Source organism: Panulirus ornatus, chromosome 63 (assembly GCF_036320965.1).
Source record: "Panulirus ornatus isolate Po-2019 chromosome 63, ASM3632096v1, whole genome shotgun sequence".
In the NCBI taxonomy this organism is placed as follows: Eukaryota; Metazoa; Arthropoda; class Malacostraca; order Decapoda; family Palinuridae; genus Panulirus; species Panulirus ornatus.
In genome coordinates, this window is record NC_092286.1 from 27180568 (window position 1) to 27198272 (window position 17705).

Sequence of the window (17705 nt, forward strand, 5' to 3'; positions counted from 1 at the left end):
CACTTAAGCCATCATGTTTATCTCCCGTGCTGCACTTTTACACACTCTTACAAATTTTCTCATTAGCTTCACAAGTTTCTCTCTGGAGTCTGCCATGTTGTATGCAAACCGCAGCTGATGTATCTTTCATGCCAACCCACTCCCCCAGCATGCTGCAGATCTACCCCTCACTAGAACATCATTGTAATTTACACTCCTTATTGTCTCATTCATAAACTTGTAAACAACCACTGTGCCTTGACGTATCTTTGATGCAGACCACACTCACCAGGAATCACTTACCTTCATTACTTCCTAATGACAAATATGCCATACTTATCTCCTGTTAAAAACTCGGTGCATGTAATTACTTTCCATTTACCCTGTATACTGTATACATACCACATTCACAGAACCTATCTCTTAGTTTTATTACACATTTTTTTCCTGAGTGTGAATGAATGTAGCCTTTGTTGTCTTTTCCTAGTGCTAACTCACACGCACGCGGGGGAAGGGGGGTGGCATTTCATGAGTGGTGGGGTGGCAATGGGAATGGATGAAGGCAGTATGAATATGCTGTGTGTATATATGTATATGTCTGTGAATGTATATGTATGTATATCTTGAAATGTCTAGGTATGTATGTGTGCGTGTGTGGGCGTTTATGCATATACATGTGCATGAGGGTGAGTTAGGCCATTCTTTCATCTGTTTCCTTGAGCTACCTCGCTGACATGGGAGACTGCGAATAAGTATGATAAAATAAATGTAATGTATATGTATATATATATATATATATATATATATATATATATATATATATATATATATATATATATATATATATATATACATATACATATATATATGGTTTACCCCAGATGCTTCACATGCCCTGGTTCAAACCACCGACAGCATGTCAACCCCGGTAAACCACATCGATCCAATTCACTCTATTCCCTGCCCGCCCCTCACCCTACTGCATGTTCAGGCCCCAATCACACAAAATCTCCTTCACTCCATCTTTCCACCTCCAATTTGGTCTCCCACTTCTCGTTCCCTCCACCTCCTAGTGCTACCTCGCACACATGAGGGGGGAGGGGGATGGTATTCCATGTGTGGCGAGGTGGCAATGGGAATGAATAAAGGCAGACAGTGTGAATTGTGTGCATGGGTATATATGTATGTGTCTGTGTGTGTATATATATGTGTACATTGAGATGTATAGGTATGTATATTTGAGTGTGTGGACGTGTATGTATATATATTGTGTATGGAGGTGGGTTGGGCCATTTCCTTCATCTGTTTCCTTGCGCTACCTCGCAAACGTGGGAGACAGCGACAAAGCAAAATAAAATAAAAAATATATATATATTTTTTTTTTTTTTTGCTTTGTCGCTGTCTCCCGCATTTGCGAGGTAGCGCAAGGAAACAGACGAAAGAAATGGCCCAACCCACCCCCATACACATGCCTTGATTCAATCCACTGACAGCATGTCGACCCCGGTATACCACATCGATCCAATTCACTCTATTCCTTGCCCGCCTTTCACCCTCCTGCATGTTCAGGCCCCGATCACTCAAAATGTTTTTCACTCCATCATTCCACCTCCAATTTGGTCTCCCACTTCTCCTCGTTCCCTCCACCTCCGACACATACATCCTCTTGGTCAATCTTTCCTCACTCATTCTCTCCATGTGCCCAAACCATTTCAAAACACCCTCTTCTGCTCTCTCAACTATGCTCTTTTTATTTCCACACATCTCTCTTACCCTTACATTACTTACTCGATCAAACCACCTCACACCACATATTGTCCTCAAACATCTCATTTTCAGCACATCCACCCTCCTGCGCACAACTCTATCCATAGCCCATGCCTCGCAACCATACAACATTGTTGGAACCACTATTCCTTCAAACATACCCATTTTTGCTTTCCGAGATAATGTTCTTGACTTCCACACATTCTTCAAGGCTCCCAGGATTTTCGCCCCCTTCCCCACCCTATGATCCACTTCCGCTTCCATGGTTCCATCCGCTGCCAGATCCACTCCCAGATATCTAAAACACTTCACTTCCTCCAGTTTTTCTCCATTCAAACTCAGCTCCCAATTGAATTGACCCTCAACCCTACTGTACCTAATAACCTTGCTCTTATTCACATTTACTCTTAACTTTCTTCTTTCACACACTTTACCAAACTCAGTCACCAGCTTCTGCAGTTTCTCACATGAATCAGCCACCAGCGCTGTATCATCAGCGAACAACAACTGACTCACTTCCCAAGCTCTCTCATCCCCAACAGACTTCATACTTGCCCCTCTTTCCAAAACTCTTGCATTCACCTCCCTAACAACCCCATCCATAAACAAATTAAACAACCATGGAGACATCACACACCCCTTCCGCAAACCTACATTCACTGAGAACCAATCACTTTCCTCTCTTCCTACACGTACACATGCCTTACATCCTCGATAAAAACTTTTCACTGCTTCTAACAACTTGCCTCCCACACCATATATTCTTAATACCTTCCACAGAGCATCTCTATCAACTCTATCATATGCCTTCTCCAGATCCATAAATGCTACATACAAATCCATTTGCTTTTCTAAGTATTTCTCACATACATTCTTCAAAGCAAACACCTGATCCACACATCCTCTACCACTTCTGAAACCACACTGGTCTTCCCCAATCTGATGCTCTGTACATGCCTTCACCCTCTCAATCAATACCCTCCCATATAATTTGCCAGGAATACTCAACAAACTTATACCTCTGTAATTTGAGCACTCACTCTTATCCCCTTTGCCTTTGTATAGTGGCACTATGCATGCATTCCGCCAATCCTCAGGCACCTCACCATGAGTCATACATACATTAAATAACCTTACCAACCAGTCAACAATACAGTCACCCCCTTTTTTAATAAATTCCACTGCAATACCATCCAAACCTGCTGCCTTGCCGGCTTTCATCTTCCGCAAAGCTTTTACTACCTCTTCTCTGTTTACCAACTCATTTTCCCTAACCCTCGCACTTTGCACACCACCTCGACCAAAACACCCTATATCTGCCACTCTATCATCAAACACATTCAACAAACCTTCAAAATACTCACTCCATCTCCTTCTCACATCACCACTACTTGTTATCGCCTCCCCATTTGCGCCCTTCACTGAAGTTCCCATTTGCTCCCTTGTCTTACGCACTTTATTTACCTCCTTCCAGAACATCTTTTTATTCTCCCTAAAATTTATATATATATATATATATATATATATATATATATATATATATATATATATATATATATATATATATATATATATATATATAAGACAAGGGAGCAAATGGGAACTTCAGTGAAGGGCGCAAATGGGGAGGTGATAACAAGTAGTGGTGATGTGAGAAGGAGATGGAGTGAGTATTTTGAAGGTTTGTTGAATGTGTTTGATGATAGAGTGGCAGATATAGGGTGTTTTGGTCGAGGTGGTGTGCAAAGTGAGAGGGTTAGGGAAAATGATTTGGTAAACAGAGAAGAGGTAGTGAAAGCTTTGCGGAAGATGAAAGCCGGCAAGGCAGCAGGTTTGGATGGTATTGCAGTGGAATTTATTAAAAAAGGGGGTGACTGTATTGTTGACTGGTTGGTAAGGTTATTTAATGTATGTATGACTCATGGTGAGGTGCCTGAGGATTGGCGGAATGCGTGCATAGTGCCATTGTACAAAGGCAAAGGGGATAAAAGTGAGTGCTCAAATTACAGAGGTATAAGTTTGTTGAGTATTCCTGGTAAATTATATGGGAGGGTATTGATTGAGAGGGTGAAGGCATGTACAGAGCATCAGATTGGGGAAGAGCAGTGTGGTTTCAGAAGTGGTAGAGGATGTGTGGATCAGGTGTTTGCTTTGAAGAATGTATGTGAGAAATACTTAGAAAAGCAAATGGTTTTGTATTTAGCATTTATGGATCTGGAGAAGGCATATGATAGAGTTGATAGAGATGCTCTGTGGAAGGTATTAAGAATATATGGTGTGGGAGGAAAGTTGTTAGAAGCAGTGAAAAGTTTTTATCGAGGATGTAAGGCATGTGTACGTGTAGGAAGAGAGGAAAGTGATTGGTTCTCAGTGAATGTAGGTTTGCGGCAGGGGTGTGTGATGTCTCCATGGTTGTTTAATTTGTTTATGGATGGGGTTGTTAGGGAGGTAAATGCAAGAGTTTTGGAAAGAGGGGCAAGTATGAAGTCTGTTGGGGATGAGAGAGCTTGGGAAGTGAGTCAGTTGTTGTTCGCTGATGATACAGCGCTGGTGGCTGATTCATGTGAGAAACTGCAGAAGCTGGTGACTGAGTTTGGTAAAGTGTGTGGAAGAAGAAAGTTAAGAGTAAATGTGAATAAGAGCAAGGTTATTAGGTACAGTAGGGTTGAGGGTCAAGTCAATTGGGAGGTGAGTTTGAATGGAGAAAAACTGGAGGAAGTAAAGTGTTTTAGATATCTGGGAGTGGATCTGGCAGCGGATGGAACCATGGAAGCGGAAGTGGATCATAGGGTGGGGGAGGGGGCGAAAATTCTGGGGGCCTTGAAGAATGTGTGGAAGTCAAGAACATTATCTCGGAAAGCAAAAATGGGTATGTTTGAAGGAATAGTGGTTCCAACAATGTTGTATGGTTGCGAGGCGTGGGCTATGGATAGAGTTGTGCGCAGGAGTATGGATGTGCTGGAAATGAGATGTTTGAGGACAATGTGTGGTGTGAGGTGGTTTGATCGAGTGAGTAACGTATGGGTAAGAGAGATGTGTGGAAATAAAAAGAGCGTGGTTGAGAGAGCAGAAGAGGGTGTTTTGAAGTGGTTTGGGCACATGGAGAGAATGAGTGAGGAAAGATTGACCAAGAGGATATATGTGTCGGAGGTGGAGGGAACGAGGAGAAGAGGGAGACCAAATTGGAGGTGGAAAGATGGAGTGAAAAAGATTTTGTGTGATCGGGACCTGAACATGCAGGAGGGTGAAAGGAGGGCAAGGAATAGAGTGAATTGGAGCGATGTGGTATACCGGGGTTGACGTGCTGTCAGTGGATTGAATCAAGGCATTTGAAGCGTCTGGGGTAAACCATGGAAAGCTGTGTAGGTATGTATATTTGCGTGTGTGGACATATGTATATACATGTGTATGGGGGGGGAGGTTGGGCCATATCTTTCGTCTGTTTCCTTGCGCTACCTCGCAAACGCGGGAGACAGCGACAAAGTATAATAATAAAAAAAATAATATATATATATATATATATATATATATATATATATATATATATATATATATATATATATATATATATTTCTTTTTCTTTTTCTTTCAAACTGTTCGCCATTTCCCGCATTAGCGAGGTAGCGTTAAGAACAGAGGACTGGGCCTTTTAGGGAATATTCTCACCTGGCCCCCTTCCCTGTTCCTTCTTTTGGAAAATTAAAAAAAACGAGAGGCGAGGATTTCCAGCCCCCCGCTCCCTCCCCTTTTAGACGCCTTCTATGACACGCAGGGATTACATGAGAAGTATTCTTTGTCCTTTATCCCCAGGGATATATGTATGTATATATATATATATATATATATATATATATATTTATTTATATATATATATATATATATATATATATATATATATATATATATATATATATATATATATACATATATATATATATATATATATATATATATATATATATATATATATATATATTTTTTTTTTTTTTTTTTGCTGTCTCCTGCGTTTGCGAGGTAGCGCAAGGAAACAGACAAAAGAAATGGCCCAACCCACCCCCATACACATGTATATACATACGTCCACACACGCAAATATACATACCTACACAGCTTTCCATGGTTTACCCCAGACACTTCACATGCCCTGATTCAATCCACTGACAGCACGTCAACCCCGGTATACCACATCGCTCCAATTCACTCTATTCCTTGCCCTCCTTTCACCCTCCTGCATGTTCAGGCCCCGATCACACAAAATCTTTTTCACTCCATCTTTCCATCTCCAATTTGGTCTCCCACTTCTCGTTCCCTCCACCTCCGACACATATATCCTCTTGGTCAATCTTTCCTCACTCATTCTTTCCATGTGCCCAAACCATTTCAAAACACCCTCTTCTGCTCTCTCAACCAAGCTCTTTTTATTTCCACACATCTCTCTTACCCTTACGTTACTTACTCGATCAAACCACCTCACACCACACATTGTCCTCAAACATCTCATTTCCAGCACATTCATCCTCCTGCGCACAACTCTATCCATAGCCCATGCCTCGCAACCATACAACATTGTTGGAACCACTATTCCTTCAAACATACAGATTTTTGCTTTCCGAGATAATGTTCTCGACTTCCACACATTCTTCAAGGCTCCCAGGATTTTCGCCCCCTCCCCCACCCTATGATCCACTTCCGCTTCCATGGTTCCATCCGCTGCCAGATCCACTCCCAGATATCTAAAACACTTTACTTCCTCCGTATATATATATATATATATATATATATATATATATATATATATATATATATATATATATATATATATATATATCTTGATGCACAAGACCGGGTTATAGTGATGGGTGATTTGAATGCAAAGTTGAGTAATGTGGCAGTTGAGGGAATAATTGGTATACATGGAGTGTTCAGTGTTGTAAATGGAAATGGTGAAGAGCTTGTAGATTTATGTGCTGAAAAAGGACTGGTGATTGGGAATACCTGGTTTAAAAAGCGAGATATACATAAGTATACGTATGTAAGTAGGAGAGATGGCCAGAGAGCATTATTGGATTACGTGTTAATTGATAGACACACGAAAGAGAGACCTTTGGATGTTAATGTGCTGAGAGGTGCAACTGGAGGGATGTCTGATCATTATCTTGTGGAGGCGAAGGTGAATATTTGTGGTGGTTTTCAGAAAAGAAGAGAGAATGTTGGGGTGAAGAGAGTGGTGAGAGTAAGTGAGCTTGGGAAGGAGACTTGTGTGAGGATGTACCAGGAGAGACTGAGTACAGAATGGAAAAAGGTGAGAACAAAGGATGTATGTATATACATACACGTCCACATATGCAAATATACATACCTATACATCTCAATGTACACACATATATATACACACACAGACATATACATATATACACATGTACATAATTCATACTGTCTGCCTTTATTTATTAACATCGCCACCTCGCCACACATGGAATAACATCCCCCTCCCCCCTCATGTGTGCAAGGTAGTGCTAGGAAAAGACAACAAAGGCCAAATTCGTTCACACTCAGTCTCTAGCTGTCATGTAATAATGCCCGAAACCACAGCTCCCTTTCCACATCCAGGCCCCACACAACTTTCCATGGTTTACCCCAGATGCTTCACATGCCCTGATTCAATCCATTGACAGCATGTCGACCCCGGTATACCACATCGATCCAATTCACTCTATTCCTTGCCTGCCTTTCACCCTCCTGCATGTTCAGGCCCCGATCACTCAAAATGTTTTTCACTCCATCATTCCACCTCCAATTTGGTCTCCCACTTCTCCTCGTTCCCTCCACCTCCGACACATACATCCTCTTGGTCAATCTTTCCTCACTCATTCTCTCCATGTGCCCAAACCATTTCAAAACACCCTCTTCTGCTCTCTCAACTACGCTCTTTTTATTTCCACACATCTCTCTTACCCTTACATTACTTACTCAATCAAACCACCTCACACCACATATTGTCCTCAAACATCTCATTTTCAGCACATCCACCCTCCTGCGCACAACTCTATCCATAGCCCATGCCTCGCAACCATACAACATTGCTGGAACCACTATTCCTTCAAACATATCCATTTTTGCTTTCCGAGATAATGTTCTCGACTTCCACACATTCTTCAAGGCTCCCAGGATTTTCGCCCCCTCCCCCACCCTATGATTCACTTCCGCTTCCATGGTTCCATCGGCTGCCAGATCCACTCCCAGATATCTAAAACACTTTACTTCCTCCAGTTTTTCTCTATTCAAACTTACCTCCCAGTTGACTTGACCCTCAACCCTACTGTACCTAATAACCTTGCTCTTATTCACATTTACTCTTAACTTTCTTCTTTCACACACTTTACCAAACTCAGTCACCAGCTTCTGCAGTTTCTCACATGAATCAGCCACCAGCGCTGTATCATCAGCGAACAACAACTGACTCACTTCCCAAGCTCTCTCATCCCCAACAGACTGCATTCTTGCCCCTCTTTCCAAAACTCTTGCATTCACCTCCCTAACAACCCCATCCATAAACAAATTAAACAACCATGGAGACATCACACACCCTACATTCACTGAGAACCAATCACTTTCCCCTCTTCCTACACGTACACATGCCTTACATCCTCGATAAAAACTTTTCACTGCTTCTAACAACTTGCCTCCCACACCATATATTCTTAGTACCTTCCACAGAGCATCTCTATCAACTCTATCATTTGCCTTCTCCAGATCCATAAATGCTACATACAAATCCATTTGCTTTTCTAAGTATTTCTCACATACATTCTTCAAAGCAAACACCTGATCCACACATCCTCTACCACTTCTGAAACCACACTGCTCTTCCCCAATCTGATGCTCTGTACATGCCTTCGCCCTCTCAATCAATACCCTCCCATGTGATTTACCAGGAATACTCAACAAACTTATACCTCTGTAATTTGAGCACTCACTCTTATCCCCTTTGCCTTTGTACAATGGCTCTATGCAAGCATTCCACCAATCCTCAGGCACCTCATCATGAATCATACATACATTAAATAACCTTACCAACCAGTCAACAATACAGTCACCCCCTTTTTTAATAAATTCCACTGCAATACCATCCAAACCTGCCTACTTGCTGTCTTTCATCTCATGCTACATGCATCTTTTGCACAAGCCATCACTTCTTCCCTAAATACATCCTATTCTTCACCCACTCCCTTCACATCATTTGCTCTCTCCTTTTGCCTTTCTACTCTAATTTCTCCTGGTACTTCCTCACACAAGTCTCCTTTCCAAGCTCACTTACTCTCACCACTCTCTTTGCCCCAACATTCTCTCCTCTTTTCTGAAAACCTCTACAAATCATCACCTTTGCCTCCACAAGATAGTGATCAGACATGCCTCCAGCTGCCTCTCTCAGCACATTAACTTCCAGAAGTCTCTCTTTTACATGCACATCTATTTACACATAATCCAGTAATGCCCTTTGACCATCCCTCCTACTCACATATGTATACTTATGACTATCTCTCCTTTTAAGCGAAGTATTTCCAATCACCACTCCTTTTTCAGCACACAAATCCACAAGCTCTTCACCATTTCCATGTACAACACTGAATACCCCAAGTGCACCAATTATGCTCTCAACTGCCACATTACTCACCTTTGCATTTAAATCACCCATCACTCTAACCCGGTCTCGTGGATCAAAGCTGCTAACACACTCAATCAGCTGCTCCCTAAACACTTGCCTCTCATGATCTTTCTTTTTCTGACCAAGTGTGTATTAGCACTAATAATCACCTATCTCTCTCCATCCACTTTCACTTTTATCCATATCTATCTAGAATTTACTTTCTTACTCTCTCTTTGTATATGTTGATATGTATACATATGTATATGTGCATATATGGGCATTATGTTTATACATGTGTATATGAGTGGATGGGCCATTCTTTGTCTGTTTCCTGGAGCTTTTTCGCTGGCGCAGGAAACCGATTATGTATTGCTGCCCCCTACTTCAGCAAGGTAGCCTCTCAGGAAAACAGACAAAAATAGTCACATTTGTTCACACTCAGACTCTAGCTGTCGTGTGAATGCACCAAAATCACAGCTCCTTATCCACATCCAGGCCTCACAGACCTTTCCATGGTTTGCCCCAGACGTTTCACATATCCTTGTTCAGTCCACTGACAGCATGTCGACCCCAGTAGAATGCTGACATTGCAGGGAATGTTGACTAAGAAGGTGGATTTAGGGGATATGACTAAACTGGGAAATTAGAAAGGTGAAGTGAAATGGGATTGAGTATGTTAAGAGTGTTTAAAGCTGTGAAATATAGGTATGTACATGGGGTACTTTCTTACATATTGGTAGACTGTTTATTGGATATAGCTTAATGAATGACAGTCAATTGAAGAAACAGAAATGCTTAATATTATTGGTGCTGAGCCTTGGAATTGGGTAATTTTCTTAGAATTATATAGATGTGAAAACTGATTGTCTTGGACTTGAAAACATACTGATTTTTGTCATCTTCTGTACAGGTTTATACACTTGGCAGAAGAAAGCTCACGCCCAGCATTCCAGAGTATAGAGAGCATTGTCCATGCTTTTGGTTCTGTCAGTATGATGCTGGAATCAACTTACCATGCTGTTTACAGGTAAAAAGCTATAGTATTCCTGAAGTTTATATCTGTGGTACTTTAGTTGTTCACTGGTGTTGTTCAGCTCCAGCTGCTTGAGATAGAATGTCATTATATGAATTATAGAAACTCATGTTATAAGGGGGTATCATAAGAACTTGTGAAAACCATACCTAACTGATACGAGAGCTTTGCCGATCTGGGAAAATGTTTCTTTCTTGAAAAGTAAGGGAAACAATTTTAAAGATCAACTGAACATATATGAATACCTTACCAAACTGAGACTGGGGAGGGTTATGTAGATCCTTGTAAAGGAGATCATTATTTAATGGAAAAGTGATCCTGAAAAATGATACTATTCAGAGAAAATAACCAAAGCCAACTTTACCATTCGTTTTGAAAGTTTATTGTAAATATGAAATAAGGATACATTTCTGGGAAAATATTTCTGACACAGTTCTCAGATATGCAGTTCTGTATGTTGTCTGAAAACTTAAGAGATTATTATGGTATGGAAACATATATTGCCTCACTAATGTTGGTAGAATTTCATCCACTCATAATAAGACATCCAGTTTTACATCAAGACTTAGTTTTGTGTTTTCAGGTCACAGGTACAGTTCATAACTGCTGGGCCTTTTTTTTCTTTAGAAAGGTTATGGAACAGTTTTAAAAAGAAATATTACAATACCTTAGCTGTAATGTAGCAAATGGAAGAGAAAATGCAAAGACAGTCACACCATTTTGCACATTAACATTAGATCTGGTTGCAGGGACAAATGAATGATACAGAGTTTGCATTCATTTAAGAAGTGAAGCCTCCCAACATACATTTGAAGTGAATTTGAAGTTAAACATTACTGGAACTTAACCAAACTTTTGAATAATGGTACTTTTATTACTGAAGGACAAGAAGGTTGAGTAATCAGCCAATCTCAGTGGTGACTTTCAACATAACTCTAGCAAAATTGTGTTGGACCATAGTAGCACATTTAGTTGTATTTCAAGACTGATAGTTTTTATGTTTTTCATATCACCTGTACAACTGGAAAATGCTGGGCAGTTCTTTTTTTTGCAGGGTTATGATACAGGTTTACATGAGAATATTTAAAAACTTAGCTCTAACACAACAAGGAGGTGGTTTGATCAAGTAATTAGTGAAAGGGTAAGAGAGAGGTGTGGAAATAAAGGAATGGGTTTGAGAGAGTTGAAGAGGATATGCTGAAATGGTGTGGACATATGGAGAGAAAGAGTGAGGAAAGGTTGACAAAGAGGATATAAGTGTCTGAAGTGAAGAGAAAAAGTAGAACAAGGTTCAGAAGTGGAGGGAACAAGGAGAATGGGGAGATCAATTTTGAGATGGAAGGATGGAGTGAAAAAGATTTTGAGCAGTGGGGGCCCAAACATGATGGAGGATGAAAGACATGCATGGGACAGAGTGAGTTGGAATGATATGGTGTATAAGGGTTTACATGCTCTCAATAGAATGAACCAGGGCAAGTGAAGTGTCCAAGGAAAATCATGAAAAGGTGTGTGGGGCATTACACATGAAAGCTAGGGAATGGATGTAAGTGGATGTGGCCTATTTTTATCTGTTCCTGGTTCTTCCTTGCTAATGCAGGTGAAGGTGATCACTATGAGAAAAAGCTTTACCGTGAAAATTGAGCACTTTGAGAAAAATCTCTACCATGAAAAGTGAACTTTTAAGAATAGATGCTACATTGAATCTGGATACATGGACAGACAGACACTAACTTTTGCACAGGTTCAGAAGGCAAAGCCACACCCCTCCTGTATCCTTTTATTACTCACTCAGTCAAATCACATCACACCACATAATGTCCTCAAACATTTAATTTTCAACACATCCACCCGGCTCCATCCACATTCAGATGGTATTGTTGGGACTCTTGTACCTTCAGACACCCATTTTTGCCCTCAAAATATGATGCTCTCTCTCTCTGCACATTCTTCAGCACTCCCAGGACCTTTGCCTCCCACCCCATCCTGTGACTCACTTCTGCTTCCATGGTTCCATTTGCTGTTATGTCCACTTCCAGGTATCTAAAACACTTCACTTCCTCCAAGTTTTCACCGTTCAAACTTGCAACCCCAACTAATCTGTCTCTCAACCCTGCTAAATATGATGATAACCTTGCTTTTATTCACATTTACTCTCAACTTCCTCCTTTCACACAATCTTTTAAACTGTCACCAACATCTGCAGTTTTTCATGAATCTGCCACCAGTGCTGTATCATCAGTAAACAACAACTGATTCCCTTCCCAGGCTTTCACACCATGCAATAGTTGTCCCCTTACACCATATATCCTTCACACATCCTATAAAGCATTTCACTCGACTCTGATATATGCTTTTCCCAGATCCATACAAGCTTCTTACAACTTCTTACCCTATGTTGAATACTTTTTCACAATCAACTTTACCACAAAAGTTTGATCCACACATCCCCTACCTTTCCTGAAACCCCCTTACTCTTCACTTATTTTGCATTCAGTCAGTTCCATCAATCTATCAGTCAGCGTTGTTGCAAACACTTTTCCTAGTATTCTTAACAGACTTACTCCCCTGTAATTGCTACATACACCCCTCAGGGCTGTATGAACAAGGTAATCATGAGAGTGTGGGTATCCCTTTTTCCCACTTAATCTTTTCCTTAGGGTCCTTTTATCACAACCTTTTTCTCTTAATTTTGTTTGGGCATCCCCTCCATTGAATTGCCAACTTAGGGAGACCCTCTGTGGTTATTCTTTCATAGCATTTTCATTGACTTTTCCTGGGATGGGTACTGCTTCTCTAGCTGGTATGCCTGTGTTGTGATGAACACATAATAAAGGTTAACTTAGCTGGGGTGGAGTCCTACATCCCATTGTTTAGATCTTTTTCTCCTCAGTCATGGTTTATCAGTCATGCTCTGTGCCTGCCACATCAAGGACAGGGCATACCAGACCAGGAAACAGTTTCCTTCCCCCGAAACTCATTCATCATTAATTTGTTGGAATTTCTGCAAAGCTGTTCTTCAAGGAGCTATGTGCACTTTCATGAAAAGAAATTGTGCTGACTTTACCTCGTCTTTTACTAACAAATCCTTTTGGTCCTCAACTAAAAGCATCTCCAACAACCTTTCAACCTTTCTGCCCCTTTTCCAACATGATCAATCTGTTGCTAAGTCTTCAGTTGATAAAGCCACTTTTTTTGTCTTGGTTTCTTCTAACTTGTGTTGGATGATTCAGATTCTAATCTTCCACCTCCATCTCCTCTCACAGAAACCATTCCATCTCCTATATTTTCATTATGCAGGGTCTTTCAGTACTTTCTCAGGTCCAAGTGGACAAAGTTTACTGCTCAGATGGCATACCTCCTTGAGTTCTAAGGGAGATTGCCTCTGAGCTAGCTGGCTTATTTTGTCTGTCTTTGCCTCTGAGCTAGCATGCCTATTTTGTCTGTCTAAAAACCCAGACTTTCCGGTCTTCTTGAAAGCACCACATGGAACAGCCTATCCCAAAGAAAGGAGACCACTCTAACCCTCTCAGTTAGTGCCCTATTGCTCATACTTTTGATGTTTCATGATTAGAGTTCTATTCCCTTTTTTCAAATCACCAGTATGGATTTTGTAATGTTAGGTCTATTGATATTTATAATCTCCTGTTTAACTCACCTTTGGTCCTCTTTTGGGAATTTTGGTGAAACTTTTGTCATAGCCCTCAACATCTCCAAAGCATTTGATAGTGTGTGACATAACTCTATGCTGTGTGAACTTCCTTTCTGTGGTTCACTGCTTCTCTATGTTTTCTGATGCATAGTTTCCTTTCTGACTGTTCCATAACAGCAGTCATTAATGGAGCAACTTCCTACACCTATCTTATCAATGGTGGTATTCCTCAGGATTCTTTCGTATCACTTATTCTTTTTCTTCTCATAATATATGATCTCTTTCTGCTTCTGACTCTAATCACTCTTATGCTGATAATTCCACTTTACATACTTCAGCTCACTTCACCCCTCCTACCTTTGATATTCAGTCTCTCTCTCTCATATTGATCATATTTCTTCTCTCAGTTTGGACCTGTGCAACATTTTGAAGTGGGTATGATTAATCTTGTGAAATATGATAGTGCTTACATGCAGTTTCTCCCTTTTAACTCTTATATTATTATTGGATTATGTGTTAATTGATAGGCACGCGAAAGAGAGACTTTTGGATGTTAATGTGCTGAGAGGTGCAACTGGAGGGATGTCTGATCATTATCTCGTGGAGGCGAAGGTGAAGATTTGTAGAGGTTTTCAGAAAAGAAGAGAGAATGTTGGAGTGATGAGAGTGGTGAGAGTAAGTGAGCTTGGGAAGGAAACTTGTGTGAGGAAGTACCAGGAGAGACTGAATACAGAATGGAAAAAGGTGAGAACAAAGGACGTAAGGGAAGCGGGGGAGGAATGGGATGTATTTAGGGAAGCAGTGATGGCTTGCGCAAAAGATGCTTGTGGCATGAGAAGCGTGGGAAGTGGGCAGATTAGAAAGGGTAGTGAGTGGTGGGATGAAGAAGTAAGATTATTAGTGAAAGAGAAGAGAGAGGCATTTGGACGATTTTTGCAAGGAAATAATGCAAATGAGTGGGAGATGTATAAAAGAAAGAGGCAGGAGGTCAAGAGAAAGGTGCAAGAGGTGAAAGAGAGGGCAAATGAGAGTTGGAGTGAGAGAGTATCATTAAATTTTAGGGAGAATAAAAAGATGTTTTGGAAGGACGTAAATAAAGTGTGTAAGACAAAGGAACAGATGGGAACTTCAGTGAAGGGGGCTAATGGGGAGGTGATAACAAGTAGTGGTGATGTGAGAAGGAGATGGAGTGAGTATTTTGAAGGTTTGTTGAATGTGTTTGATGATAGAGTGGCATATATAGGGTGTTTTGGTCGAGGTGGTGTGCAAAGTGAGAGGGATAGGGAAAATGATTTGGTAAACAGAGAAAAGGTAGTAAAAGCTTTGCGGAAGATGAAAGCCGGCAAGGCAGCAGGTTTGGATGGTATTGCAGTGGAATTTATTAAAAAAGGGGGTGACTGTATTGTTGACTGGTTGGTAAGGTTATTTAATGTATGTATGACTCATGGTGAGGTGCCTGAGGATTGGCAGAATGCTTGCATAGTGCCATTCTACAAAGGCAAAGGGGATAAGAGTGAGTGCTCAAATTACAGAGGTATAAGTTTGTTGAGTATTCCTTGGATATTATATGGGAGAGTATTGATTGAGAGGGTGAAGGCATGTACAGAGCATCAGATTGGGGAAGAGCAGTGTGGTTTCAGAAGTGGTAGAGGATGTGTGGATCAGGTGTTTGTTTTGAAGAATGTATGTGAGAAATACTTAGAAAAGCAAATGGATTTGTATGTAGCATTTATGGATCTGGAGAAGGCATATGATAGAGTTGATAGAGATGCTCTGTGGAAGGTATTAAGAATATAAGGTGTGGGAGGCAAGTTGTTAGAAGCAGAGAAAAGCTTTTATCGAGGATGTAAGGCATGTGTACGTGTAGGAAGAGAGGAAAGTAAATGGTTCTCAGTGAATGTAGGTTTGTGGTAGGGGTGGTTGATGTCTCTATGGTTGTTTAATTTGTTTATGGATGGGGTTGTTAGGGAGGTGAATGCAAGAGTTTTGGAAAGAGGGGCAAGTATGCAGTCTGTTGTGGATGAGAAAGCTTGGGAAGTGAGTCAGGTGTTGTTCGCTGATGATACAGCGCTGGTGGCTGATTCATGTGAGAAACTGCAGAAGCTGGTGACTGAGTTTGGTAAAGTGTGTGAAAGTGGAAAGTTGAGAGTAAATGTGAATAAGAGTAAGGTTATTAGGTACAGTAGGGTTGAGGGTCAAGTAAATTGGGAGATAAGTTTGAATGGGGATAGGGGAGAAAGAATACTTCCCACGCATTCCTCATGTGTCGTAGAAGGCGACTAAAGGGGACGGGAGCGTTGGGGCCAGAAACCCTCCCCTCCTTGTATTTTGACTTTCTAAAAGGGGAAACAGAAGAAGGAGTCACACGGGGAGTGCTCATCCTCCTCGAAGGCTCAGATTGGGGTGTCTAAATGTGTGTGGATGTAACCAAGATGAGAAAAAAGGAGAGATAGGTAGTATGTTTGAGGAAAGGAACCAGGATGTTTTGGCTCTGAGTGAAACGAAGCTCAAGGGTAAAGGGGAAGAGTGGTTTGGGAATGTCTTGGGAGTAAAGTCAGGGGTTAGTGAGAGGACAAGAGTAAGGGAAGGAGTAGCACTACTCCTGAAACAGGAGTTGTGGGAGTATGTGATAGAGTATAAGAAAGTAAATTCTAGATTGATATGGGTAAAACTGAAAGTTGATGGAGAGAGATGGGTGATTATTGGTGCATATGCACCCGGGCATGAGAAGAAAGATCATGAGAGGCAAGTGTTTTGGGAGCAGCTGAGTGAGTGTGTTAGTGGTTTTGATGCACAAGACCGGGTTATAGTGATGGGTGATTTAAATGCAAAGGTGAGTAAGGTGGCAGTTGAGGGAATAATTGGTATACATGGGGTGTTCAGTGTTGTAAATGGAAATGGTGAAGAGCTTGTAGATTTATGTGCTGAAAAACGACTGGTGATTGGGAATACCTGGGTTAAAAAGCGAGATATACGTAAGTATACCTATGTAAGTAGGAGAAATGGCCAGAGAGCGTTATTGGATTATGTGTTAATTGATAGGCGCATGAAAGAGACTTTTGGATGTTAATGTGCTGAGAGGTGCACCTGGAGGGATGTCTGATCATTATCTTGTGGAGGCGAAGGTGAAGATTTGTAGGGGTTTTCAGAAAAGAAGAGAGAATGATGGTTTGAAGAGAGTGGTGAGAGTAAGTGAGCTTGGGAAGGAGACTTGTATGAGGAAGTGCCAGGAGAGATTGAGTTCAGAATGGAAAAAGGTGAGAACAAAGGAGGTAATGGGAGTGAGGGAGGAATGGGATGTATTTAGGGAACCAGTGATGGCTTGCGCAAAAGATGCTTGTGGCATGAGAAGTGTGGGAGGTGGGTTGATTAGAAAGGGTAGTGAGTGGTGGAATGAAGAAGTAAGATTATTAGTGAAAGAGAAGAGAGAGGCATTTGGACGATTTTTGCAGGGAAAAAATGCAAATGAGTGGGAGATGTATAAAAGAAAGAGGCAGGAGGTCAAGAGAAAGGTGCAAGAGGTGAAAAAGAGGGCAAATGAGAGTTGGGGTGAGAGAGTATCATTAAGTTTTAGGGAGAATAAAAAGATGTTTTGGAAGGAGGTAAATAAAGTGCGTAAGACAAGGGAG

The 17705-nt window shown here is 41.1% G+C and overlaps 1 protein-coding gene across 1 annotated transcript in view; it reads left to right on the forward strand.

Annotated features, from left to right (window-relative positions):
• The window catches only part of Pex13 (peroxin 13), a 137422-nt gene that overhangs the window by 28389 nt on the left and 91328 nt on the right, over nucleotides 1-17705 (forward strand). Inside the window, exon 3 of the mRNA XM_071656740.1 lies at nucleotides 10305-10421. Within this exon, the coding sequence (XP_071512841.1) occupies nucleotides 10305-10421 (117 nt within the window). The remainder of the gene's footprint in view (nucleotides 1-10304; nucleotides 10422-17705) is intronic.